Genomic DNA, 26475 nt, shown 5'->3' with positions numbered 1-26475 from the left:
GTCATTTAAGTGAAATTACTGAACTTAAATATTCAAGCTTGATAAAAATGATCATTCTAGAAGGAAATTTCAAATGGCACTTAGAGGCTTTTGCATCTGAACTCTTCATACATACATACACACATATATATATATATATATGTTTGTTTACACATTATATATACATTTATACAAACGACATCCTGCCTAATTGTACATTTAAGATAATTGATTACAGTTTGATTGCCATTACTTAGCAAAGTTACACCTGGATATTTTTTAATGTATTTGATGTCATAGAATAGTGGTCTAATTTATAAAAGTATTGTCTCTTATCTTGAGGTCTATAAATAAATATATATATAATATATACATTTATGCAATTATCAGCCAGATATTGCGTGGAGATTAAGTGGAATAAACTGTTGCAAGAGTGAAGTATGTCTTTTCAAAGAAATAGGATCAATAACATGCATTTCATGCTGATTTGAACAAATATGCTCCAAAAAATTGCACAACTTTATTTTTAATTTAAGGGGTACAAAATACAAAGGGTGAGATGAGACCCAGCATAACATGCCTCCTTCCAAAGATTTTATTTATCCATTATGGAAAATGTATTTTCACACATGCAAAAATGGGCAAAGGCAGGTTTGAGGTTTCAGTTTTATTTATGTTACAAACCTCCCTTTAATACACACATAATGCCTTTGCACCAACCCTCATTTAAAAAAATGTTCAATTTCAGATGGATCCTTGTCTCTTCTGCTTGACTTTTGTCTTACCTCCTTTTCTAACAGGAATGAATGAATGAAAGCAAAAGTCTGACTATGTACAGTTCTGCATGGGAGAATTTCTTCAACAAACTGGGGAGAAAACTGCAGTAGTCTCTCAACCCCTTTGAGTGCAATGTATGTCCACAAGGGCAGCTCTGACCCTGATCTTGACAAAACAAGCAGATTCATGTGTATAACTGCAGCAAGCCTTTTGCTTCACAATCAATTATGATTTTTAGTATCTTAAACAAAAAAAAAACCCCAGATGTATGTATTCTCACACTTGCACATACTGAGACTTTAACCAGGTTAAAATGGTCAGTGAAAATGGCTAATTGTAGCCGAATGTAGTCTTTGCACATTGGTTAAAGCATTAGGTCAAAGACATAATACATGGGAAAAAGGTTTATGGCCTACACAGAGAGCTGGTGTAGAGATTATGGCAAAATATGTGAACTCAGGTGTATATGATATGGCCGTGAGGATTATTACTGAAATGTACAATTGAGATTCCCAAATCAACCCTCAGAACAGTGTGACTGAGTGTGTGTATGGGCAGGTTATTCATGGCAGGGCTTGTATTTTTCTTCTCATTGTCTGGGCTTTGTCCTTCAGGTCTGGACGGCTGTCTGTTTCCATGGTGGCTAAAGAACGCTGAAGCTGTTGCCGGCTCCTCTCAGACAGACACTCCCACTGATCACTTTCTATAAACATAAAGCAGCACAAATCTTAATAGTGAGAAGGTTTCTTTCCCACTTTCATACCTGCATCTTTGTCGCTTTTTAATTCACCTTTCTAACACTGAAATAGGCCATTCAAGCGAATCATGCATGTCAGTATGATGCCTAATAGTGTTCATAAGCGCATCGCTGCTTTGGTTACAGCAATCCTCTATATTTCTGCTTTTTCATAACCACCATCTACTGTACTGTTAGAGATACCAATTATACATAACATTCATAATCCTTTATTAGGCTGAAATGAAAAATGTATCACTTTATAAAACTAATGTTTGTCAAAACTCCATGTAGTTCTATTCTATTATTAGATTTTTCTGAAATGATTTCAACTTCTGAATTCCTTCACTTTAAAAAGTGTCCTCAGCATTTCAGGTACTACATTTTTAACGCATTGGCATGTTGTCTATCACATTCACTACAGAAACATTTAGATTCACACTTGGAACATTTGAAGCATGATAAAATTAAACCATTCCTATACATACTAATCAGTTATTTTTATGAATGTCAGAGCAAATAAACACTACCTTCAATCCTCTTCAAAAGAAGTTCAACTACCACCAAGGCGTCTGTTCTTACTGATGAATAGCTTTTGTTTTCTGTGGGAGGAAAAGAATGATTCTCATGAGCCAAGTCTGAACAAAAAGGTGATATTTAAAGCAGTGGTTCTCAACTCCAGTCCTCGGGACCCGTTGCTCTGCACATTTTGTATGTCTCTCTTATCTGACACACTCAGTTCAGTTCATGGAGTCTCTTAACGAGCTGATGATCTGATTCAGGTGTGTTAAATAAGGGAGACATACAAAATGTGCAGAGCAGCGGGTCCCGAGGACTGGAGTTGAGAACCACTGATTTAAAGGGATAGTTCACCCAAAGATGGAAACAAAAGATATTGTAAGAAATTTCTGTTGGAAGTCAAGGGTTACCAAAACTATTTTGTTACCAACATTATTGAAATTTTTTTTTGGATGAACCATCCCTTTTTAATGTTTAGAAGTTCATGAGAAACTCCACCTAGTGGTACTGCCAGGGCAGTGCAGGTTTCTGACAACATCTCAGTCAGAACAACAGCGTTCTGATGTTCCTTATCCAACAGCAACAACCTAGAACATGCAAAAACACCAGAAAGTCATTAATAAGATTTTGAATGTTGTAAAGCATTTCACCAACAACTTTATCACTACTCTTTTTCTAGCTTGTAAGCACTGCTATTTCCACCCCACCCCCCAAAAAAAGTGCAAGTACATTTTCAACAGACAAGGCATTCTGTTAGAAAACTTTCAAGATTTTTAGTAAGTACACTCTACCCCTGATAGAAGACCTTCATGGTGCGCAGGACTCCCAGTTGAACCCTCCATGTGCTCAGCTTCAATCTATCACACATTAATCTACAAACCTCATTCTGGAACTGATCTGCAAAACAAAACACACTTATTATACATCACTCTGCCCCTGTGTTGTTTTTCTTTTTTTTTGAAGACTTGTAGCTGAGACTTACTCTGTGTCAGAATGGTTTTAGGCCAGGCCTTTCCAAGCGTCTCAAATGCACACAGTAGAACTTCTGTCTGTAATTCACGAGTTTTAACATCATCCTCGTCATCATCATCATTATGTCTCGGGGAGCCGGCCTTTGCTGGCTGATTCTAAACAGAAAAAAACACACAAAACAAATGTTTTTAAATTGGATACTGGATGTGAAGCTCCCAAAAACATTGAGGGATATTGTTACACTATCACTCATTTGGACTGAACACCAAAGCTGAGTGTTTTTTTTTTTGTTTTTTTTTAAAGAGAGATTTACAATAAGCATTTAAGGTTTACTGCACCTTTTTAATGAGAGGAAGAACAATGTCAGTGATTTCCTGAAAACGATCCACCTGCGTCGACTCCAAGATGTCTGCTGCACTGCGTAAAGCCGCCATCTTATAAACCAGACTCTCCTTCTTACATTCCTTCAGCACCAGATCCAGCACCTCGCTCACCGTTGGCTGACCTACTGCAGGCTTCTGTAGCTCAACACTACAGATATAAATCACATGTTATGAAAAGATATTGAATGTACAGTTCTGCTAATAGGTTTACTAACCCTGAATCGGCAAGATGCTAATATTTCTTTTTACTGTGAGTTATGTCTTCCCAACATGCTCTCCACATTTTCCCACTGTGGCTCAATGGTATTGTATAAACAGGGTAATTTATGTAAATTTATGTAAATGAAGTAATTTTCTATATAACTTTTTTTTTTAAATGTAGTACATCCCTTAAAGGGATAGTTCGCCCCCAAAATATTTTTTTTCTCTCACACGTTCCTCAATATATTTGACTTACTTTCTTCAGATAAACAAAAACAGATTTTTAGGAAAATAATCCATCTCTTTGAGTCCATATAATGTAAGCGATAGGTTGCTGCTTGGTTGACGCTTGAAAAACCACACACAGCGATCGTCACTGTAATCTCCAGTGGATAAATCAATGTCTTCTGAAGTGAAACGATAAGTGAGTAAGAAAAATACTAATATTTTAAACTTTTAACTATAAATCATTGCTTCCAGCCAACTGTTCTAGGCACATTCACAAGTTTGCATGAGAAGTAACAGGGAATCGCCACTTCTCGCGCAAGCTTCAAAACGCACTTACGCCATGCGTCACAACATCTCGTTAAACAGCACTCGCATGACAGTAGATTGGAAACAATGATTTATAGTTGAGGTTAAAAAAATTAGCATTTCTCCAACACATATCGGTTTGGCTTCAGAACACATTGAATGTATCTGTGTACATCCTATGGTCGGTGTTGGTCCTAACGCCCCAGTATAGTGATGGGGACACTATACTGTCAAAAAGCACCATCCTTCGGATGAGACGTTAAAATGAGGTCCTGACTCTCTGAGGTCATTAAAAATCCCAGGATGTCCTTCGAAAAGAGTAGGGGTGTAACCCCGGCATCCTGGCCAAATTTCCCCTTGGCCTCTGTCCATCATGGCCTCCTAATCATCCCCATATGTACTGATTGGCTTCATCACTGTCTCCTCTCCACCAATAAGCTTGTGTGTGGTGGGCGTTCTGGCAAAATATGGCTGCCGTCGCATCATCCAAGTGGATGCTGCACATTGGTACGGCTCACTTTTTGGGGGGTTTTCCACTGTGTACAGTTACCTAGTAGTTTTTTTTTTTGGTACCACCTCTGTTGAGATCCACCCACTTTGAAGCGGTACTACAATGCAGCGTAAAAGCAAACCAAGCCAAAGTAAAGCGAGCCAAGCCGTACCGAGCTGTACCGTGCAGTGGAAAAGTGGCATTTTCCCCTAGAACTATTGGCAGAAGTACCCAGGCTTTTTGCCGTGTTCGTGCTGCAGGAACTGGGCATGATTTTAGTTCTAGGAATCCCTTTTGGGGGAAATGAATTAGCTCCTACTTCAGAGTAGGGTCTAAATCAGCACTATAGGAACTACCAGTGACGTAAGTGTACACTGATTGGTGTACACCGAACGCACACGAAACACTAGCACCCGCCATTTTAAATAAGCAGTGCACACACAAAGATTATAGCCTATTTTCTCCACAAACTAACTCAACGAACATGGAAAACCTGGACCTCTCAACCTTTACGCCAAGGAGAAAATCCAACGTAACTTTAAGCGAAGTTCCGAGCGAAACATAATTATGTATTTCTGCTCAGCTAACGACATTTGACTAATCACACGGCAAACACTAATACTTTTTCATATACTTTCTACTTTCTTTGCATAACAGTTCTATCTAAAAACATATTAGACAGGACTGTTAAACAGATCGTAAACTAATGAAGACGGAGAATGAGAACGCTGTGTGCTCAGGCTCTGGGGTTCTCAGTGCCATCAAAAAAAATGTCCGCCGCACCGTCAAAATAAAAGTCACATCAACAAGTTCCTACTGGTGGCTATCTGGGAACATTTAGTTCTCTGTGAATCATCTTGGTGGCTAGTTACTAGAACTACCTGGTGCAAAAGCCCCTATTTTCCTAAAAATGATCCTTTGTGTTTATCTGAAGAAAGAAAGTTGAATCAGGGATGGCATGAGTCAATGAGAGAATTTTCATTTTTTTAGTGAACTATCCCTTTAAGATCACATATTTAAGATTTTCTAATGTTTTATGCTAAACATCATACATATCCTGTAAAATTGAGCACAACTACTGTATATGTGTTTGAAAGAATCTAACCTGCATTTAGACACTACAGATCCAACAGCTTTCAGCAGCTCTTCCTGTGGAGAAACAAGCCATTGATAATTCAGTGGCCACAAATACAGCAAGGGAGAAATCAGTTTCAATCCACTGAGATCATGCTTCTCGTGTCTTATTAAAGTGTTCTTTTCCCAGGTGCATTAAATCTGCCCCCTCAGCACAGAGTTTGTTTGAGAGAGCATATTACCTTCCCTGCCCAGGTACGTCCTGCAAGCCCCTGTAGTAGTGCACTTAACACCATGCCCAGGTGAGGTGCCACCAGTGAGCCCGTTTGTTGCTTAGCGATAGTTGCCATGGCAGCGGCACCCTGAGCCTTCATCTTCCAGGACTGAGACTGCAGAGCCCTCTGAGTAATGGCTATGAGCTCGGTCATGTACAACCTGATCCCACCAAAGCTACCTAAAATACAGAATGCATAAAAAATGTAAAAAGGTGAGAGGAAACCGATTGATTCATGATTCAGAGGTTAAGTTAAAATGAAATATGTCACCAATTACTCACCCTCATGTCCTTCCAAACCTGTAAGACTTTTGTTCATCTTCGGAACACAAATGAAGATCTTTTTGATGAAATCTGAGAGCTTTCTGTCCCTGCATTGACAGTCTACACAACTACCACTTTCAAGCCCCAGAAAGGTAGTAAAGGCATCATTAAAGTAATCCATGTGACTCCAGTGGTTTAACCTCAATTTTATGAAACGACGTGAGTGCTTGGTTTGTGCAAGAAAACAATGTACCTCTTTTTTTTTACAAAATATTAATCTCCAAAGCACGCAACCACATTCGCTCTCGGGTCAACAGAACACGCCGTGATGCTCTCGTGAACGCACTTTGAACCACTGAAGTCACATGGATTAGTTTAATGTCTTTACTACCTTTCTGGGGCTTGAAAGTGGTAGTTGTGTAGACTGTCAATGGAGGGACAGAAAGCTCACAGATTTCATTAAAAAGATCTTCATTTGTGTTCTAAAGATGAACGAAAGTCTTACGGGTTTGGAACAACATTAGGGTAATTAATGAAAGAATTTTCATTTTTGGGTGAACTATCCCTTTAATTCATTCTCTCATGATATCCCCTAACACACTGTAAAATGCAGTAGACTACTGTTTGGGGTCAATTTTCTTTTTTTTTGAAGAAGAAATTAATACTTTTATTCAACAAGGATGCCTTACATTGATCGAAAGTGTCAGTAAACATCTATAATTTTACAAAAGATTTCTATTTCAAATAAATGCTGTTAAAGAATCCTGAAAAAAGCTATCAAAAATATTAAGCAGCACAACAGTTTTCAACAGAAGAAATGTTTCTTGAGCACCAAATCATCATATTAGAATGATTTCTGAAGAATCATGTGACACTGAAGACTGGAGTAATGATGCTGAAAATTCAGCTTTGCCATCACAGGAATAAATTATATGGTAAATATATTAAAATAAAATTGTAATACTTCACAATATTATTGTTTTACAGGATTTTTTTTTTCTTCAAATAAATGCAGCCTTGATGAGCACAAGAGACTTCTTACAAAAATATTTTTAAAACCTTACCAACCTCAAACATTTGAAAGGTAGTGTATATATCGGAGGCTTTTAGGCTTTTAGACCTTTTAGACTATAGAGGGTATGCATATGAGGTCACAGTAGGCGGGAGTCACAGAGTGGAAAAAATATGTTGGGTCCAGCGTAAATGCTGAGAAAAACACATCTAAAATGGGAAAGAGCGGTACAGTTGAGTGTACACAGATTCAACAAGAAATCTGAGCTGTCTTTTTTACAGTAAGCCAAAATAAAGCTACAGATAAAAAGAAGCAAATGGATCTGGAGAAGAAACTGGAATCCATGGAGTGAAAGGTGGATTTGCAGTTACCATCAGATATGTTGAATTTTGGGGTAAAATCATAACCTAGGTTATTTATTGTATTGACAATTCATCAATTAAATATTTACCATTGTGCATAACTGTAAAGTTTCTATCAGTGTTTATTAAAAAACATCCATTATGAGTCTTGTGTTCTACAAAGGGGGATAGTTAGATAATGTTACAATGAAATTAAGTCCCTACAAAATATATTGAAACAACCAGAGTATACACTGATGTCCTCATCACTTATTTATATGCAACTGTTCAAATCATCCATTTCAATGAATCAATTCACAACTCGCATTCAATTATTCATGTGTCGACACATCAAGTGAACTCACTTAAGTGCTATTATTTCTTTAAAAATAATAGCATAAATAGCCTAACCTAAAATAACATCTTTAAACATTGGAAGAAAAAAAGCAATTTTTTAGTTTTAGTTTGATTTTAGTTTGTTCAAAATGAAAACTGTGGGTCATAAATGAATATTTTCTTCTCCAAGGGTTGTGCATCTTAACCTACCAGGCACATGATCCTGCCAGACCTCAGCCCACAGGTTGGCCTCAGCGCTCTCTCCTTTCTCTTCCTCAGCCTCCTGGTGCATGCCTAGAAACGCCAGCGGCAAACCCACTCCAGCATGAGCCTTCAACACATCGGGACTGTAGTGACTGATGGCATGAACCACCAGACAACATGTGGACTTATACAGCACCTCTGAGAATCACAGAAAAGCACTTCACAAATCTAGGCAGCAAAAGGGTTTATACAAAATATTATTTTTAAGAGAAATCCTCTTCATTTAATAAAGGTAAGGCGCTGATGACACCATTTTCATGTCATTCCAAAGCCATATAACTTTCTCTCTTCCATGTTTTAAAGCTGCTCTTAACACAGTTCCTGTTTAAAGCTTGACAGTCCATGTTGGCTGTTTCCTTTTGCCATAAGGAGCAAAGTCAGCTTTTTTCTTTTGTGTTCACTGGAAGGAAGTCAAGTCAGTTGGTTTTGGATAGGCATGAGGGTGTTTATGACAACTGAACTTGCTTTTTCTATTACTTTACAGTCAAAGTCCTCATACCCTCTTTTTCCAGATACCAGGTGTTCAGTTTCTGCAGAAGCTTCTCAACACTGCCATCTTTGGATGTCTGATGGGGAAAACAGAGTATTGTTTTGTATCTCTGTAGTTGCCTTAGAATCAATTGAAATACTGTATGTATTCAGGTGTGTTTTCATACCCTGACCAGATGTCCAATGGCAAAGGCAAATGACTTCTGAATGACACTACTTCGGTCATTGATCCCATTTAGGAGTGCACTCATGAGTTTACCTGTGGGATAAAAGACACCCAAACACACGTATAAGATTTATAAAACTTGCATACAGTATAACACCTCTGATTTGTAGGTGTGCGTTACCTGAATATGGTGTGAGATCTTGAGGGCACTGCACTGTCAATGACACAATCACACTGGCACATCCTCCCTATAAAAACACACACAACTGTTAGGAAAGGTTCACACAGAATGCTTTTCCATTCCACTGCGCTACTTTTTGATTGTTTTTCTATGTAAACGCACTAGATGGACGTGTTTGACCCGTGTGCTTGATTCTCGCATCTTTTGGAGCATGACACAGTGTTCTAAAAATACGGCACTTAAGTTAAAATAAGTTTTAACTTTTAAAAACGCTGTCCTGAGACCATGATTTTTTCATCCCATTCCACTGCCCCATGTCTCTTGTTTTTTTGCTTTGAAAAACGCATTCTGTGTGAACCTACAGAGCTCCTAAAGGGACATGGCGGTGGGAAAAAAATAGAGCTGGGAGGAAAAATAAGTAAATGCTTTTGCTTTCTCCACAAAAACTTTGCACTCGCTTGCAAAACGTTTTGCGTTGCCCAGGGAAACTTTGCATTTGCTCGTAAAACCTTTTGAGGTCTTTGTGAACGAACACAAAGTTTCTTGGCGGAAGGCAAACTATTTTGCGAGGGAGGGAATGCAAGGTTTCTCTGGGGAATGCAAAACATTGAAAAATAAATTTTCCCCCATCTCATATTTTTTTCCTTCCCCACATCCCTTTAGGGGCTCTGTATGAACCGCCCCTTAGCCTGTTAGGAAAAGGTATATTACTGACAAAAATCAAGCAGGATGTTTACCTTTGTACCAAGTCCAATTCCACTCTTTAGCAGATCACAAAGTTTGGGAACAAGCTCTCCTAACACAGACACATCCAAGTGCTGCAGACACTAAAAACACAAACACAGTGCACATAAACATCATTATCCAAAACACACTTTTAAACATCCTGTAAATGTGGCTACATTTAGACGTTTTATGTAATTAAATGCTCATGTAATTGCCCATATGGAATAAATAACTAGATAATGGATATGCTAGGCTTATAAGACTTTCATTCTCTAAAACACAAATTGGTATGTTTTAATTTGTTAAGTGAAATGAACTTCTAGAGATGCTGAGGAGAGCAGTGGACACTGTTTAGGGACCCTCTGAATCAGAATGCAGCTTAACGCTTAAACCTTATTCTTCATAAGGATGGTGTATAATAATGGTGTCTTACCATATTAATGGTTTCCATCATAGGAGAGGACTTGGCTGCACTTAACCTAGCAGCATCCATGGCACTCTGTCACAGAAAGAAAAGAAAATAATGAGTACAATATATAAAACAAATGTGGTGTGTTATAATCTCACTGTCACCAAAAGAAATTGCAGAATCTCCCTCCTTTGGCCATTGTTTGTGCCTCCTCAAACTCACATCATTCGCTGAGCCAAAAAGACCATTTAACAGTGTCAAGTTTTATTCTTTGGTGATTTACTGTAGACCAGTAATGTCAGAGTATTAGGAGTGCCACAAAGTAAAAAATAAAATATGTTTTATTAATGCTTCCTGTATTAGCAGAGTGGCCTTCACGAGATCACACACCTGAAAGCTCATTATAGTCATTATGGAAATGTTTATAAGCAAGTGTACTTTTTGTTTTATCTTTCCAATTTATTGTATTTATTGACATTTTGTTTTAACTCTTGTTCTTAATGATCACGTCTATTGAATGGAATAAGGAATGGTAGGTTCTAATTAGTAAGAGTGGATAAATCATGTGTATATAAGGTTGAGTTATATTAAACAATATTATTGTTACTGCTTGAGCATGGTAAAACTGGTCTCAATTGTTTAAAGGGTTAGTTCACCCAAAAATGAAAATTCTGTCAGTAATTACTCACCCGTAAGACTTTCGTTCATCTTCGAAACACAAATTAAGATATTTTTGATGAAATCTGAGAGCTGGATCACTCCTCCACAGGCTTATGGACACTATAACTTGCTGGCCCAGAAAATGTATTAAAGACATTGTTAATATAGTCCAAGTGACTCCAGTGGCTCAATCTTAAGTTTATAAAGCGACGAGAATACTTTTTGTGCACAAAAACAAACAAAAATAACGACTTTATTCCACTTTTCATTTCCTTCTCTCTGGGCCTCGAGTCTTTTCACGTAGTGTAATAGCGTAGCGCGTCTGTGTTGCACGTCACCACATATCACACACATGACCAGCGTCGCCCAATAGTGAGCCTACGTGGAAAAGTGGAATAAAGTTGTTATTTTTGTTTGTTTTTGCGCACAAAAAGTATTCTCGTCGCTTTATAAACTTACTATTGAGCTACTGGAGTCACTTGGACTATATTAACAATGTCTTTAATACATTTTCTGGGCCAGCAAGTTATAGTGTCCATAAGCCTGTGGAGGAGTGATCCAGCACTCAGATTTCATCAAAAATATCTTAATTTGTGTCTTACGGGGTTGGAACAACATGAGGGTGAGTAATTACTGACAGAATTTTCATTTTTGGGTGAACTAACCCTTTAAGAAGGGGAGCAGGAACTGAACCTGACACCAAACAGTACTAATGTTTAGATTGTTTTGCTTTGCTCACCTTCTCCTGCTCTGTGGCTCTCAGACTGAGGTAGTTGAGCACCTGTGGTTCCAGCACACTCAGGGCTTCCAACAGAGCCGGGATGAGTCGAGGAGCATGGGGTTTCAGACGGCTGCCTGCTGTCTTACTGATCTTCACTAGAGTTTGGATACTAATACACAAAAATACTCACTTATACTCTGAATACTTAATGTTTTTTGTGTGTGTGGCTGGTAAATGATTGTGCTCTACCTGAGAGTCCGCACTTCGGATACGTTGCTGACGATGCCCTTGTCCAGTAAAGTTGGCAACAACACAGCCACTGTCCTTTGAGCAGTAGCACCTGTCGATTCGCACATGCGCACACACACCTATTGGAGAAACATACACACGTCAGTTATCGGTGGTGTCCCTGAGTGAAAATCAATGGGGTATCCAGCATTCAGTCCTGCAACTCACTTTACTGAGAGTCTTAAGAGTCAGATCTGCTGCCTTACGAACAGACTCCTACATCCGGAAACAAATAAGATGGTCAAATAAAAATAGCTGTATGTCAGAAGCAAAGCACACACATAAGCCCAGAACACAGCAAAAAAAAGAATACAACAGCCTTTTTTTTTTTCTCACCTTAATATCATCCAGAACCCGAAAGAGAGTCTCCCAGATTTCTGACAGGCGGTCGATGATATCACTTGCCTGCCTTCCACGTACGAGATCGTTCAATGCCAAGCAGCTGAACAAAAAAAAATGGAAAGGGCCCTGATGATATAAACCTGATCTATGGGTGGAAATCTCAGTTCTTCCAAGCCTATAATACACATTACCTTGACTCCCGCACCCTCCACATGTTACTAGTGAGGTTGGATATGACATCTTGAAGAATTTCCTTAAAATATTTCTCCACCTGCCAAAAACAAATATAATTAAAATAACAAATTATTAAAACAACAGTGTCCCCAATTTCTTTTAAGCAATGTAATTTATGACTGAGTAATAATAATCTCTTACAATGGATTTATCTGTGACGAGAGCATCCCAGATGCTAGTCATGGCCTGCCTGATGGCCAGGTTGGGGTCAAACTGGTATCGATAGAGGCGGGGAACTAACTGAGGCAGGAAAGGAGCCATCTGCTCACCAGCCTTGGCTGCAATGATGTTAAATCCAAATGCTGCCCCCTACAGCACAGGAAGAGTCAATCATGGCATGCTATTTAATAAGGCTCTAAAATATTATTAAAGTTACCAAGTTATAATCACATTGTGGTAAATATAGCTCACCTTCCTGGAATTCCACATGGCATGATGATTGGCAAGATTCATGAACTTGTAAACAAGATCTGGTTGGTTTAGATCACTAGCCAATGAGCAGAGCTCTTTGTAGGTGGAGAGTCCTTGTCTACCAAAGTAAAATATCTTTCAACATACAATGAAAGAAAACACCTAGCCTGGAAATCCTTAATAAAGAATAACATTTTCAAATCTGTGAAGCCCTAAAATGTTTCTAAACAATCTGAAACTAAAGTGAACTAAAAGAAGGACGTACCCATCAGGAGCTTTACCAAGAGCCTCTCCCTGGAAGACTTCAGTGTCCTCTGAGACGGCATGTTTGACTCTGAAAACAAAATCCCACAGCTCTCAAGAGTCAGGAGCCAAAATGCACCTTGCAATGTGTCCAAGATATATTATTCTGTGATGTAACTAATTGAAAATGTAAAATATGTTCAGTGTGGATCTGGTTAGTAGTGTTTGCACTATGTTCAGGGGCTTGGTAAGTCTGCGTAATGCTATATGAAAAATCATACTCTAAAAGTGATTAATAATTAATAATATAATTAATAATAGGAACCAGAAATAAGCTTGTTTATTGATACCTTTTACCAGTCATGAGAGTTTCCACAAGGGTTGATACCAGTTCCTGTTGATCCTGCTCCCCTCCGAGCTCATAAACCAACCCCAGTCCTTTAGACGCCACATCCTGACTGAGTTCTACACACACAGATCATCACTGTCAATCTTGCCCACAAGCTCCCAGACTTTAGATATTCTGTCAAAATGTAATGTGATCTTTAAAAGAGCAGAACATGACTCACCATCTGGATCAGACAAGATAGAGATAAAGGCTGTCTGTATCTCCTTCAGATGAGACTATAATAGACAAAGAGAAGACAGACATTTTGTAACAACAATGTTTCTTTGCATGTATAAATGAGACTGAGAGTGTGTTTTGTATGTGTATTTACCTGTATTTCTTTGTGATGGCTGAGTTTCTTGACTAGAGACAAGAGCCATATACAGGCAGCCTGCCGAACATGAGGGTTTGGACTTGGTATGTATTTAGACAAGACAGAGTTTAACACCCAGGGAACTATATCATTATTCTTCATATCTGTTAGAGGAAGAGAGAAATTATTTAAGTGCACAACTCTGAATCAGGGCTCAACATGCTTGTCAACAAAAAATCAAATCAAATAATGTGGCAACACTTTATTTCACAGTGTCCTTGTTACACACTGTGTTATATGTAATTACTATAGTAATAACTATAAATAATGCAACAAACTAACCCTAAACCAAACCCTACAGTAAGTACATGCAGTTAATTATTATAACTCAGTTCTTAAATGTATAATTACACTGTAACAAGGACACCTCAAATAAAGTTTAACCAATAATTTAAGTACATTTTAAATAAATAACACACACTGAACAAAGTGCAGTTAATCTATATTCCTGATGCCTCGTTCCATGTAGCCAATAATTTTAGGTTTTCAGGCAAGTAAACAAACAGTTTTACTTGTCCAAAAGACAAGTATCTGGAAAAGCTTTCCCTTGTGTGGTTAAGACCTGTCTGTACACGCACAGCTTCCTCTCTCTGTCTCTTCCAGACATACTTACTGTCAGGAGGACAGTACTGGTCTTCAGTACATGTCCACACATCTCGGGCAGCTCCAGAGCGGCTTCCTACAGCAGCATTAGTTAAAGCCTCTCCCACTGTAAACTGCAGCTCCACTTGCTTGGCCTAAAGAAACAAAACACAAACATCTAACAATAAAGAATATGAAGAAATAGCAACATTGTATTTTTCATAATATTTATTTAATATTCACTGCACTATGCTGACAAAACACATTGTACATTAACATAATAAATAAAATGTTACTTATATATAATCCACAATGAACAGTCTAATTTGTCAGTATTTTATTTTGAATGAATGGAAGTTACATTAATAATAACATCATTTGTATTGGCTTCAAAGGTGATATGTCATAAAGAGGGTCATAATATCACCTCTACAGAATCCATGAGACCCTGCAGGATTTTCTTCTGGTGTGGGAATTCTCCATCTCCCACCGGCAGGAACCCAAGGGTCTGGATGGCACGTTCTTTCATCTGATAACACAAACAACATCTGATCAGTACCATAAATACCAAAAAAAAAAAAAAAAAAATAATAATAATAACCTTAATTTCAGTGTGGAAACAGAGTGGAAATGGATAAATACAGAAGCACTTAGTTCAATTTAGAATGCACACATCAATAATAAAGTCACACTTATTCACTCTCTGAGTATTTTGTCTTACCTTGCCAGTCTCTTTGCCAGATGGGATCCTGGCGAGCAGATTATCAACTAGACTGAGTTTAGTGAAGCCATTTCCATCCGCTGGTATCAGCAACACGCTGTTACGGCCAATCTCACCCAATGCTGTCACAGCAGCAACAGTCAACAGAGGAGACTCACTATCTAAAAATGAACCTGTAGACAAACACATTGGTAGCTTTTGTTAAATTCATATAATTGGATTTTTTCTCTACAATAGTTAAAGGTGAAGCATGTAAGATTTTTTTATTAAAATACACTCTCTTAACCCAGTTTATTGTTCATTGACTATTAGTATGCCATTCATGGGTTAATCTCCCCCAAAAGTCTAAACATTGTGTCCTCCAGTATGGAAGTAAAATAATGTCAAATGTTTTTGAAACAAAAAGCCTGTTGAATTGCACTACTTGAAAAAAAATAGGCATTGCATTAACCATGCTTGCATTTTAATGCATTGCATTTTTAGGGCTTGCATTTTTATGGGCTGAAATTCAACATGGTTGAATATTTAAGCTGTGAATATTTCAATTAAAAACATTTCAAACACATTTTCATTATTAAAAATTCAATAATCCATATTCACCTTTCATATTTCACTTCCAAAATATTCAAACTGTTTAAAAATACAACCTATAATATTCAACAGGCAATTTTCGGTCCATTTTATTTCGCTTTGAAAATTCGCTTCCACAAATTCGGTGGTTCAAATTCGACAGAAAATATTACGTTGACATCCATGAACTGCAGGAAGAGCAGTAGATTACCGAGCGTACTCTCCATCTGCTGTTAGTCGGCTTCACCAGCAGGGGGTGCAAAAGCTCGTGTTGTTGACGAAGACAGAGCAACAGTTAGAGCAAGCCATTCATTCATAAAACTCATTTAACAGCAATGCAAGTGTATTTGTGATTATTATGACGGCGGTTTTATGTTAAATTCAGTGTCTTCACAGTTACTTTCCCTGTGTAGCCTACAAGCATCTTTCTCTACCGTGAACAAAATTATAATGTTATTCCCTGATGCGGATATACAGATCCAATATTACATTTTTTAGGTTGACATATATTTCTCTTGGTTGTTTAGTTGCCTTAACTTTATATTGTGGCGATGTGCTGCATGCAAGCTATTAGGGTTTCCCTCAATACTTCAGGATTCCCCTGCTGGACATATAAAACGCTTAACGTATAGCTTAATGGACTAATTACAGTGATATAAAAGACCAAACTCGTTTAATGCTGAGCGTTTCCCAGTGATAGACTGGCATAAAGTTGGCTTGACGTTGGACAGTCGCACATTTAGGGACCGTCTCTAAAGTATACGACTTTGGTATACACGTTTCTAACTTCAATAGCATTTGAATAGAACGACTTACAGTCATAAAACCAACTATAAAGTGTTCATGTAGTGTCAGTCATAATGCGCACCCTTTGGATTTTTTATATTTATTCAATTAAAGTTTGCTATTGAAGTTAGAAAAGTGTATGCCAGTGTTTTATGCAACTTTTGAGACGGTCCCTAAATGTGCGAATGTCCAATGTCAAGCCAATTTTACATTTATTAGGCTACATTTAGTCATTTATTTAGCAGACGCTTTTATCCAAAGCGATTTACAGTTAAACTAACAAAAGGAGGACAACAATATGCAAGTGCTATGACTCTTCCCAGTTTAAGCTAATGCAATACACGTAGGCATAGCCTACTATACTATACTATATTGTAGAGAGAGAGAGAGAGAGAGAGAGAGAGAGAGAGAGAGAGAGAGAGAGAGAGAGAGAGAGAGAGAGAGAGAGAGAGAGAGAGAGAGAAGAGAAGAGAAGAGAAGAGAAGAGAAGAGAAGAGAAGAGAGAGAGAGAGAGAGAGAGAAGAGAAGAGAGAAAAGAGAAGAGAAAGTGTTAGTATTGATCAAGTGTTGATTTTATGCCAGTATATCACGAAACGCTCTGCATGAAACTTTGCGCGTTACGTTCATATTCATATTCCATCTAGCCTATATAGTAGCCTACAGCCTACATCCCCAATAAGGTGCGAGTTTGGTCTTTTATATCACTGTATTAGTCCATAAACTACGTTAAGCGTTTTGTCCCGACAGAAGGGGAATCCTCGAGTGTGAGGTATTGAGGGAAACCGATATATAATCCTGTTCTGTAGAGAAAGCTGATGACATGTAGGCTACACAGGGAAAGTAACAATGAAGTTATTGAATGAAACATAAACACAGCTTTTGTGTCTTTATCATCTTTTCCGCATATATACTGACACAGATAATCATTTTCATTTTATGAATGAATGGCTTGCTCTAACTGTTGCTCTGTCTTCGTCAACAACACGCGCTTTTGCACCTCCTGCTGGTGAGGTCGACTAACAGCAGATGGAGAGTATCTCGGTAATCTACTGCTTTTCCTGCAGTTCCGTTGAATTTACTGTCGAATTTGAACCACTGAATTTGTGGAAGCGAATTTGCAAAGCGAAATAAAATGGACCGAAAATTGCCTGTTGAATATTATAGGTTGTATTTTTAAACAGTTTGAATATTTTGGAAGTGAAATATGAAAGGTGAATATGGATTATTGAATTTTTAATAATGAAAATGTGTTTGAAATGTTTTTAATTGAAATATTCACAGCTTAAATATTCAACCATGTTGAATTTCAGCCCATAAAAATGCAAGCCCTAAAATACAATGCATTAAAATGCAAGCATGGTTAATGCAATGCCTATTTTTTTTCAAGTAGTGCAATTCAACAGGCTTTTTGTTTCAAAAACATTTGACATTATTTTACTTCCATACTCCAGGCTCCATCTAAACATACGCTCAGGTCTGTCTCTTTCTAGTTCAACCAATAGCCTGATTTTGGGGCAGGGCTACTTTAGCAGGCTGAGCTAGAGGGTGTTTAGCCATGTGGGACCATGACTGATGCGTTGCATGGGAAAAGACATTCAGCTCCAGTTACAGAGGTGAAAGCCAAATTTAGCTGCACCTTCAAAGATTAAACAGGTCATAAATACATCAAAGCGAACGGGGCATTGAGATGCAACGCGCTACAACCATTCAGAAAGACAAATGTTCGAGTTTATATTATTTACTTCACACGCCACAACAATTTGAGGCTGTCTACATTGGAAATGTCAATGACAAAAACATGCACTCACTCTAGACAGTGTCTACTCAAATGCTTACTCACAGCAACTCAGCTAAAAGTATCCCTAATATTTTGGACCTTTTATTTAAAAGTAGCCTACTTTTACCTGTTGAGAGACCCGTAAGAGCAGTATTTGTGAAGTTTGAGTTGAGGGAGGTGCAGATGTGCGAAAGGGGAGTTTGCTAAATATGCTGTATTTTTGTAATTCCGTTAGGTGCCACTAGTGCCCCAGAACTTACATACTTCACCTGTAACTAATGAAACATGTTAACTTATGAAAAGTTATTTAAGAGCATCCCAATATCAAGTGTCGAATGTAAAACTGCACATACTGAAAACGCACATACCGATGATTTTTGTGGCCATGGCAATTTGTTCCTCATTTTCTTTGGGAGTGGCTTCAGTAGGCATTAAGCTCCGCCTCTTATTCATGTATCTGCCCACCATGTAGCCCAGAGCCAAGATGGCACCATGCTGAGTCTCAGGACTCTAAATGTAAAAATAATAATAATAATAATAATAAGTGAAAATTATATCAAATTATAATTAAAAAAAATGTTTTAATAATATAATAAATATAATAATAAAATAATAATTTTTCCATACATGCATGTCTTTAGTTGTCTTGATCAGGTTTTGTACAGCAGTTCTAAGTTCATTTCCAGACATAGTAGAGACAACCATGGCGTACAGTTGTGCTGCCAACTCACGCAGGTCTTCTTTATTAGTGTTCATGAGACCCTGCAAAATTAACATAAATAATGAACAAATTTCATTTTTATAGTCAGACATACTTAAAATAAAAAGTCTCCATTCCAGATGATATGTTATAACATACACATACCATTCAAAAAGTTTGGGGTCGGTAAGATTTTTATTTTAAATTAAGAAATTATTTTAAAACGTAACTTATTCCTGTGATGTCAATGCTGAATATTCAGCAACCATTACTCCTTCAGTGTCACATGATTCTTTAGAAATTTTGTTTATCATCAATGGTGAAAAGAGTTGTGCTGCTTAATATATTTGTGGAAACTGACAATTTTGTTCAGGATTCTTATGTATAAAAAGAAAAACATTTATTTGATACAGAAGTTGATGCAATACTGTCAGTAATCTTTGTCACTTTCCGATCAATTTAATGCATTCTTGCTAAATAAAAGTATTAATTTCTTTAAAAACATTACTTACCCCAAACCTTTGAACAGTAATATTATATAACATTAAAAATAAAAAATTACTTTAATCCAGTCGATTTTGTCTACAAACTTGGGAGTAAGTTTCTCTGGGCACACAGAGACCACTTCCAAAAGACAGTACATCACTGGAATACCTGTATTAATGAATTAATGTGATGAGATCACAACATCAGATCACACAAATTAAATTTATGATAATCAACTTTATTTTCTTATAGATTATATTTTACATATTAAATATATTATAGGTATGTAGTAAAGCCAATTTGCAATAAATTTGATTATTTTCTGTTTTGGTGAATACACTGTGAAAAAATCTCCACCACCCGATATATATTCCCACAGTATATATATATATATATATATATATATATATATATATATATATATATATATATATATATATATATATATATTTTCATACTGCCCACTCCTATTAGAAACCACAATTTGTAATCTTCCTCACCTCCTACAGCTGACAGCAGCTGTTGCAGTAGGTCAATGTATACATGAACTGGATTGACCTCTCCTCCTTTATTGGCAGAGGAAGGAGAAGCATCATTGGAAAGTAATGACTGAACATAGCGTCCAATAAGAGGAGCATCATCCTGCATGTCCATCAGGCTCTGAGTTGTGGGTGTGGCTCCAGCACTATAAGACAGACACGTCCTAAGATAAAGAACTATCTGTGGAAACAAAAGAGTAAAGATTAGCATTTGTTCAATTTAAATTCTATGTGGCCATTCATGAATTAAATAAAATATTGGAAAAATTCTAAAGACTTAAGTCTAAAGACTGTCAGTATACCTCTCCAAATGTGGCAGGATTAAAAGGCAGTGTGGAAGTACCAACGATGTATTTCGCAGGAGTCTTCAATCTCTGTGCAGCCTATGACACATACATAAATGTCAGCCTCTATACATTACTTAAAGGGGGGGTGAAATGCTATTTCATGCATACTGAGTTTTTTACACTGTTAAAGAGTTGGATTCCCATGCTTAACATGGACAAAGTTTCAAAAATTAAATTGTACGTTTGAAGGAGTATTTCTGTGCCAAAAATTGTCCTTCCGGTTTGTCACAAGTTTCGGAAAGTTTTTTTCGAGTATGGGCATGTGTGACGTCAGACAGATGTAACGGAATTTCCTTATACGGGTCCTAAGGGCACTTCTCCGGTAAGATCGCGGGCGCGCGCGCACTCGTACACCAGAGCAAGAGAGCGAAAGCAGTACCTCATCTAAGCGCTCTGCTCGGCTTAAGGGAAGTCAGTGTCACCAAAGAAGTGGGTTTTTGGTTGCCAGGGCAAGACAAAGCACAAACTCCACTCGAAAGGGAGTTATTCTCTATATCAGTAAGCACTGTTTCTGAACTCCATGAAACGCCTCAAAGTTTTCTTCCGGGAATGTACACATCAAAATACCCCTAATTTAAATAATTTCTGCCAAAGGCATCCGCAATAAAAAGGAGGCGAGGCCTGGTTGAGTTGCGTTAGTAGTGTGTTGTCGCTGTGTACAAAAGACAAGATGTTTTTTCCACCCCAGATCTAACGAGGTTATGATAAGCAGCATGACATTTCCAAAACACACTCAAAGCACTTGACCAATCACAACACACTGATCCAGCCAACCAATCAGAGCACATTGTGCTTTTTAGAAGGAGGGGCTTCAAAGAGAGAGGAACTAAAAAGAGAATTACAGAGACATGGGGAAAAAAACAAAGTCCAGACTTTGTAAAAGGGGTGCTTAACGATGCATGATTATATGATCAGTTATATATTATATAGCATTTAGCATCAGAAAAGGCCTGGGACCCATTTTGGCTCATGACACACCAGTGGAGAAGATATCTATAGAAATAACAAATCAAAAAAACACACCTTTTCGTGGATGTAGCTGACCATCTCAGGGAATGACGGCATGGGCCTTGATCCCTCTTTCTCTGTCTTCGCAGAGGGGAGAGACCTTAGAGCTCGCTGAGCCTCCCCAGACACCTCTTCACGACTACGAATACAGGCCATATGATGTATAACGTTCATGACAAAGCTTAATTGAAAACTTAAAAGAACTCCAGGAAGTGCAAGTATGTACTCACGGATCTCCTGCAGCCAGCAGTAAGAGATATCTAGAGGCTACGTGATCAGAACCAAACACTGTGCTGGCAAACTTCATCGCTACCTGACGCACCTGTACCTCCGGCTAACACAAAACCATAAGCAACAGGACATTACACACTGCTTTTCATATTTCATATTAAATCATATTCAAATTTGGGTTAAATAATTATGTATTATATCATTCAAGTTGAAATGTGTTATTCCAATTTTAGTTTTGACATTTATATTTATTCTTTCAAGGTGCTTGTAATAAAAGTTAGATAACAAACCTTTGTGATATATGCAGCCACAAGCGCTTCCATTAGGTTCAGAAGTGCCCCCTGAAGATTAGCATACGCTCCCACCATCATTGACAAGGCCTCCTGTATGGCCAATCGCACATCAGATTCCTCCTGTTTACATTGAGAGAAACAAAGTTTAAAATCATACAACAAATCATTCAGTAACAACTGGATAACTCACGTATAAAACGTGTTCCAAACAAACCTTGCACATGGACTCAAAAAACTGCTGTACCAATGCAATGTCTTTCGTGAAAAGCTGAGGCATTCGACTATTATAACAAAGGAAAAAGAGAAAAATAAATATTACACATATTTATTTAAATAAATGCAATGCATTATTTAATGCAATCAAATGGGTTTTATTAGTTATACATTATTTTAGTTTGTTATAAAAGGATTTTATTACCTTGAAAGTTTTCCAACAGCTGAGTAAGCCACACATAGTAGCTTGGGGTCCTTATAATAATAAAATAAATTATAGTCACTTTAACAGAAACTTCAGAAAAGCCATAATCGATAACCTAAATTGTTCAGCATGCGTTCATACCTCTTTATACTCATTAATAAGCTTGGTAAGTCCATTCAGTAGCATCAAACCCAAAGGTTTGTTGGTATCAGGGCACCTTCAGATTAAAACGCAATTATTATCATGATCACAATGACAGTGACCATCTGATGCACGTCAAATGCACACAAAACAGAAGAGCACTTGTGAAAGTAGTAAATTATGCTCAATAAAATATTGGTTGTATTCATGGCTATAACATATCAACCTATCAAATGTTTTGTGTTGTAGTAAATGTGAATTTCTATGTGACTCTTAGAGATCATTGATACTTACACCATACAGATGTGATGTACAAACTGCAGAGTGAGGGACAGGAGTTTGTTGTTGGTGTTTGCTCCAAAAAGTCCATCATAGACAACCTGAACGAACAGACAATCACGGTTACCATGACATCCTTTGAACAAGTTCTTTACTTATTCACTTTCTTTGTCAAACACTGTCTCTCTTGACCTGTATATTAGCAGGAAAGCATTCAGCAGCCAGTCTGGAGCGAAGAAGATGAGGCAGAATCTTCATCTTGACTCTGGTGCTGACCGGCTCATGCTTCAGCTCCTGCTTCATTGTGGCACCCTGGGTAAAAAATAAAAAACACACCTCACTGAATATAAAAGTAATAAAGATATTAGACCGACCATGTGTAACGCATGTACTTACTTTAGTTTTGAGTGGAATATCACCCAGGTAAACTTTATACATTTTGTTGATAATGAGTGGATTGTTCCAGTCAATAATGCTGCAGTACAAAACAGGATGCAAGAGATGAGTTTCAACATTATTTCAAGACCTCATGCTTTCATTTGACATCTCATCACAGAGAGCCTCACCTCTGCTTGCTTTTCAGTTCCAGATCAGCTGCTGTGGCAACACTGTGTCTGGTGTCACTTGAGGCCACAACTAAGTGAATGACTGTTTCGACCTCAGGTACCTGCTCTGCCTCTATGAACTTCACAATCCCCAGCTTACACTGCGAACAGAATGCTAAAAAGGTTACTCAGTGAAGAATTAGAAAGAAAACACCACAGAAAGAGTCCATTCATTCTTTAAATAATTATTGGTATAGACAGAATGGAGGCATCTCGAAATCTCACATTAAAAATATCCACCAACACTTTTTCGGAGCATCCTCACCTGCTCCAGTTGTTCTGGGCTCCACTGAGCTTCTCCAATGACTCTTTTAACTGCATAAACGCTCATTCCCGGAGGAGGCTGAGGGAGACCTTGTGCAGCTGCGGCTCCTGCTCCAGATCCCCCTTGTGGAGACGAGGGGGCCGGACGAATTGGAGGCTCGTTTAAAACAAACCTTTATGTAATATCAAAGAGAGTTAATGAGATTCAAGAAAACAGTATTACCATTATCAACTCAAACCTATTTTACACATTTAGCTGATATACCCATAAGGCATCAGAAGAACATCAAGCATGAACTCTAAGAGCAGTTGTACAGTTTTGGGCCTCTCCGTCAGGACAAATGGGGAAGGTTTAGATGGCTCTGATGGATATTTCATATGATACAGTGTAGGGATCAGCAGGTGCATCAGACTAGACAGAGAGAAGAAACAAACTACATTATCTATACTGTTCAGTACTGACATATTTGCAATAACAATGGCTATTTAAAAATACATATGCATGTATATTATATAATACTTTTGTATGGTTACAAAAATTTATTAATTCACAGTTCAAATAAAAGCAGTTCTTTTGAACTTTCCTGAAAAAAAAGTGATCACCAAATCAGCATTTTAGAATGATTTTGGAAGGATCATGTGCTGAAAAATTCAGCTTTGCCATCACAGGAACAAATTACATTTTAAAATATATTACAATAGTTAATTATTTTAAATTGTAATAATATTCAACAATATTACCGTTTTTGCCTGTATTTTTAATAAAATAAATGCAGCCTCGGTGAGCATAATGGCATAATGTATATATATACACATATATACATACACATACACATATACATATATATATATATATATATATATATATAAAATATGTATGTGTATATATATATATATATATATATATATATATATATATATATATATTGTAAATGTGTTTATATCCAGTTACATTCTACCTTAATAATAAAAACAACATTGTTTATTTTCAAATAAAGTTTAAACTAACCTGTCCTGCTGGGGCTGAGGTTTGCCCTCCATTGCTGTGAGTAGAGTAGGTGCAAGCTCACACTGTTTGGACACCTCCAGCCTGGGATAGCCCATCTTTATGTAGATGATAGTGAAGTTCTGCAAGCACAAACACAGTCAGCCGTGACAATGAAGTTCTCACTATATCATATGGGAATATACAACCTTGGGATAAAAAAAACATGACCCATTTCAAGGGTAGTCACAAGGCGTATTGACAGTGGTGAAAGGGACATGCGGGTATGCGATCATACCGTGACAAAAGATGCAGCAGCAGGATCCTGATACTGAACCAACAGTGTCTCTACAGGCAGCTGTATCTTGGGTCGACTCTTTATCCTTTTGTTCAGGTGAACCAGCAATTCCATAACCTGGAGACAGCAGTAACAAAAAACAGCTCTTTAATAGATCTTCTTTGAAATCCTTCTCATGGGTGCTACCTACTGACTATCAATTACTAGAGCAGTTGTTTTCAATCTGGGGTCTGAGGGGAGCCGTGGAAAGTTTAAAAAATTAAAACTAAAATAAATTATTATTATAAAATAAATAAATACAATCTAACAGTATAGTACTATAGTGAGTTGAATTTCCTTTTTTAATAATGTAACATAATATAAATTAAAATATGAAAAAATGTAAATCATATTTAAAAAAATATATAAATTAGGTCTGCTAGCTAGGGCACACTTGGGTGTCCATGAAAAATGTAGAGTAGAACTATTAAAAAAATATAAATGAATAAATAATCTAACAGTACAATCCTATTGTTGGTAGGAAAAAAATTAACGACATATAATGTAATTAAAATATTCTCAAAATAAAATTTCACACATTTTTATGTTTATATATATTTTCCACTGCCCCCTAATTGCAAAACCTGGTTCTGCACTACAAACAGTTTTCTCACACACACTTACTTTCTTGCGAACCCCCTCTTGCACACTGGATAGTTTGAGGAGGACAGGGGGCAGGAATTTGGATATAATATCCTGTAACTGCTCATCTGTTTCTGCATGACCCAAGCGCATAAACACACGCTCCAACTGGTCTATGATAAGGAAACAAAGAGAAAGAAAGTAAGCAACAGATAAAGAGTGTTCAAAATGAAAAAGGAACAACTCCGCTATTTTCAACTTTATTTGAATGGAAAGACTTTCTCATATAATTCCTGTAACATCACAGGTTAATTATAATAACCTTCTCATATATTCAAAAGATTTATTAAAGTGAGACTGAGAATGAATGCAATGAAATCTATTTCCATGACATGAGTGTCATTAACCGGCTGTCTATGAATGAATAAACGAATCAACTTACAATAAAATCATCCAACAAGCTTGCAAATGAACAACAGACAATAAGACGAACTGTAAACATAGAAAAACTGTAAATATAGACGTTCAAATTCGCTAGTTGGTTAGCGTGCGAGCTGCATAGCCTCACTGCTAACCAACGTTACCGTTTATTATCTACAGTTATTTCTCACGCTGTCAATAAATGACAACCAGCCCTGGACCACTATGACATTCATATAACGCCAATTGCGCGAAAAATACAGGTTGAAGAATCCTCTTACTTAGACAAACCCAATAGAATTACTTTCATTTTGGAGCATGACTGAGCATTGGGCCTCTGTAAGCACATACTAGCCGACTAGCTGCCAAACTGATATTCACTTTACAAATATTATTTATGTAACTACCGGTAAGCAAACAGACAACAAGATGAGCTCAATCTTCATTTAAGTGACCAATAATGAAGAGAGTGTTGAAAACAAGTAAGTTATGCTGTAATGAAGTAATAAAACATGTAGAATGAGTTCAACTTACTGAGCTCGTCCTGTGCAGCCATGTTTGAAGTGAAGTCAGACTCACCACCACCAGCACTGCCACTCCTATTGAGACAACATCTC

The 26475-nt window shown here is 37.4% G+C and overlaps 1 protein-coding gene across 1 annotated transcript; it reads right to left on the bottom strand.

Moving 5' to 3' along the window:
• Positions 1-551: 551 nt before the first annotated feature.
• LOC307144743 (proteasome adapter and scaffold protein ECM29-like) lies at positions 552-26475 on the bottom strand. The gene is made up of 49 exons (XM_079847304.1): positions 26393-26475; positions 25481-25611; positions 24818-24934; positions 24544-24662; positions 23800-23946; positions 23536-23707; positions 23232-23371; positions 23062-23140; positions 22858-22977; positions 22681-22766; positions 22387-22462; positions 22246-22295; positions 22042-22108; positions 21825-21947; positions 21534-21637; positions 21319-21442; positions 20251-20331; positions 19910-20129; positions 19486-19577; positions 18851-18985; positions 18592-18733; positions 15091-15263; positions 14797-14898; positions 14401-14524; positions 13746-13891; positions 13596-13650; positions 13377-13491; positions 13049-13117; positions 12784-12901; positions 12514-12681; positions 12330-12409; positions 12133-12238; positions 11965-12012; positions 11758-11876; positions 11527-11677; positions 10152-10217; positions 9730-9819; positions 8993-9059; positions 8813-8904; positions 8656-8722; positions 8103-8294; positions 5908-6119; positions 5697-5740; positions 3322-3514; positions 2994-3138; positions 2803-2908; positions 2510-2598; positions 2023-2094; positions 552-1459 (listed from the first exon to the last, which is right to left on the bottom strand). Exons 1-49 carry the CDS (start codon positions 26412-26414, stop codon positions 1320-1322), a joined length of 5496 nt encoding a protein of 1831 aa, XP_079703430.1. The 5' UTR covers positions 26415-26475; the 3' UTR covers positions 552-1319.

This window comes from Squalius cephalus (assembly GCF_949319135.1).
Source record: "Squalius cephalus genome assembly, chromosome: 2".
NCBI classification, from domain to species: Eukaryota; Metazoa; Chordata; class Actinopteri; order Cypriniformes; family Leuciscidae; genus Squalius; species Squalius cephalus.
The sequence above is the reverse complement of the archived record's forward strand: the minus strand, read 5'-3'. Positions and strand labels throughout refer to the sequence as shown.

Excerpts from the sequence above, each read along its gene's own strand:
- LOC307144743 (XM_079847304.1), bottom strand. The coding sequence starts at position 26,414 with ATGGCTGCACAGGACGAGCTCA. Across the intron at positions 24,663-24,817 it reads CTGCTGCATCTTTTGTCACG|AACTTCACTATCATCTACAT; the intron begins GTATGATCGCAT and ends TTGTGCTTGCAG. Across the intron at positions 20,130-20,250 it reads ATCCTGCCACATTTGGAGAG|ATAGTTCTTTATCTTAGGAC; the intron begins GTATACTGACAG and ends TTGTTTCCACAG.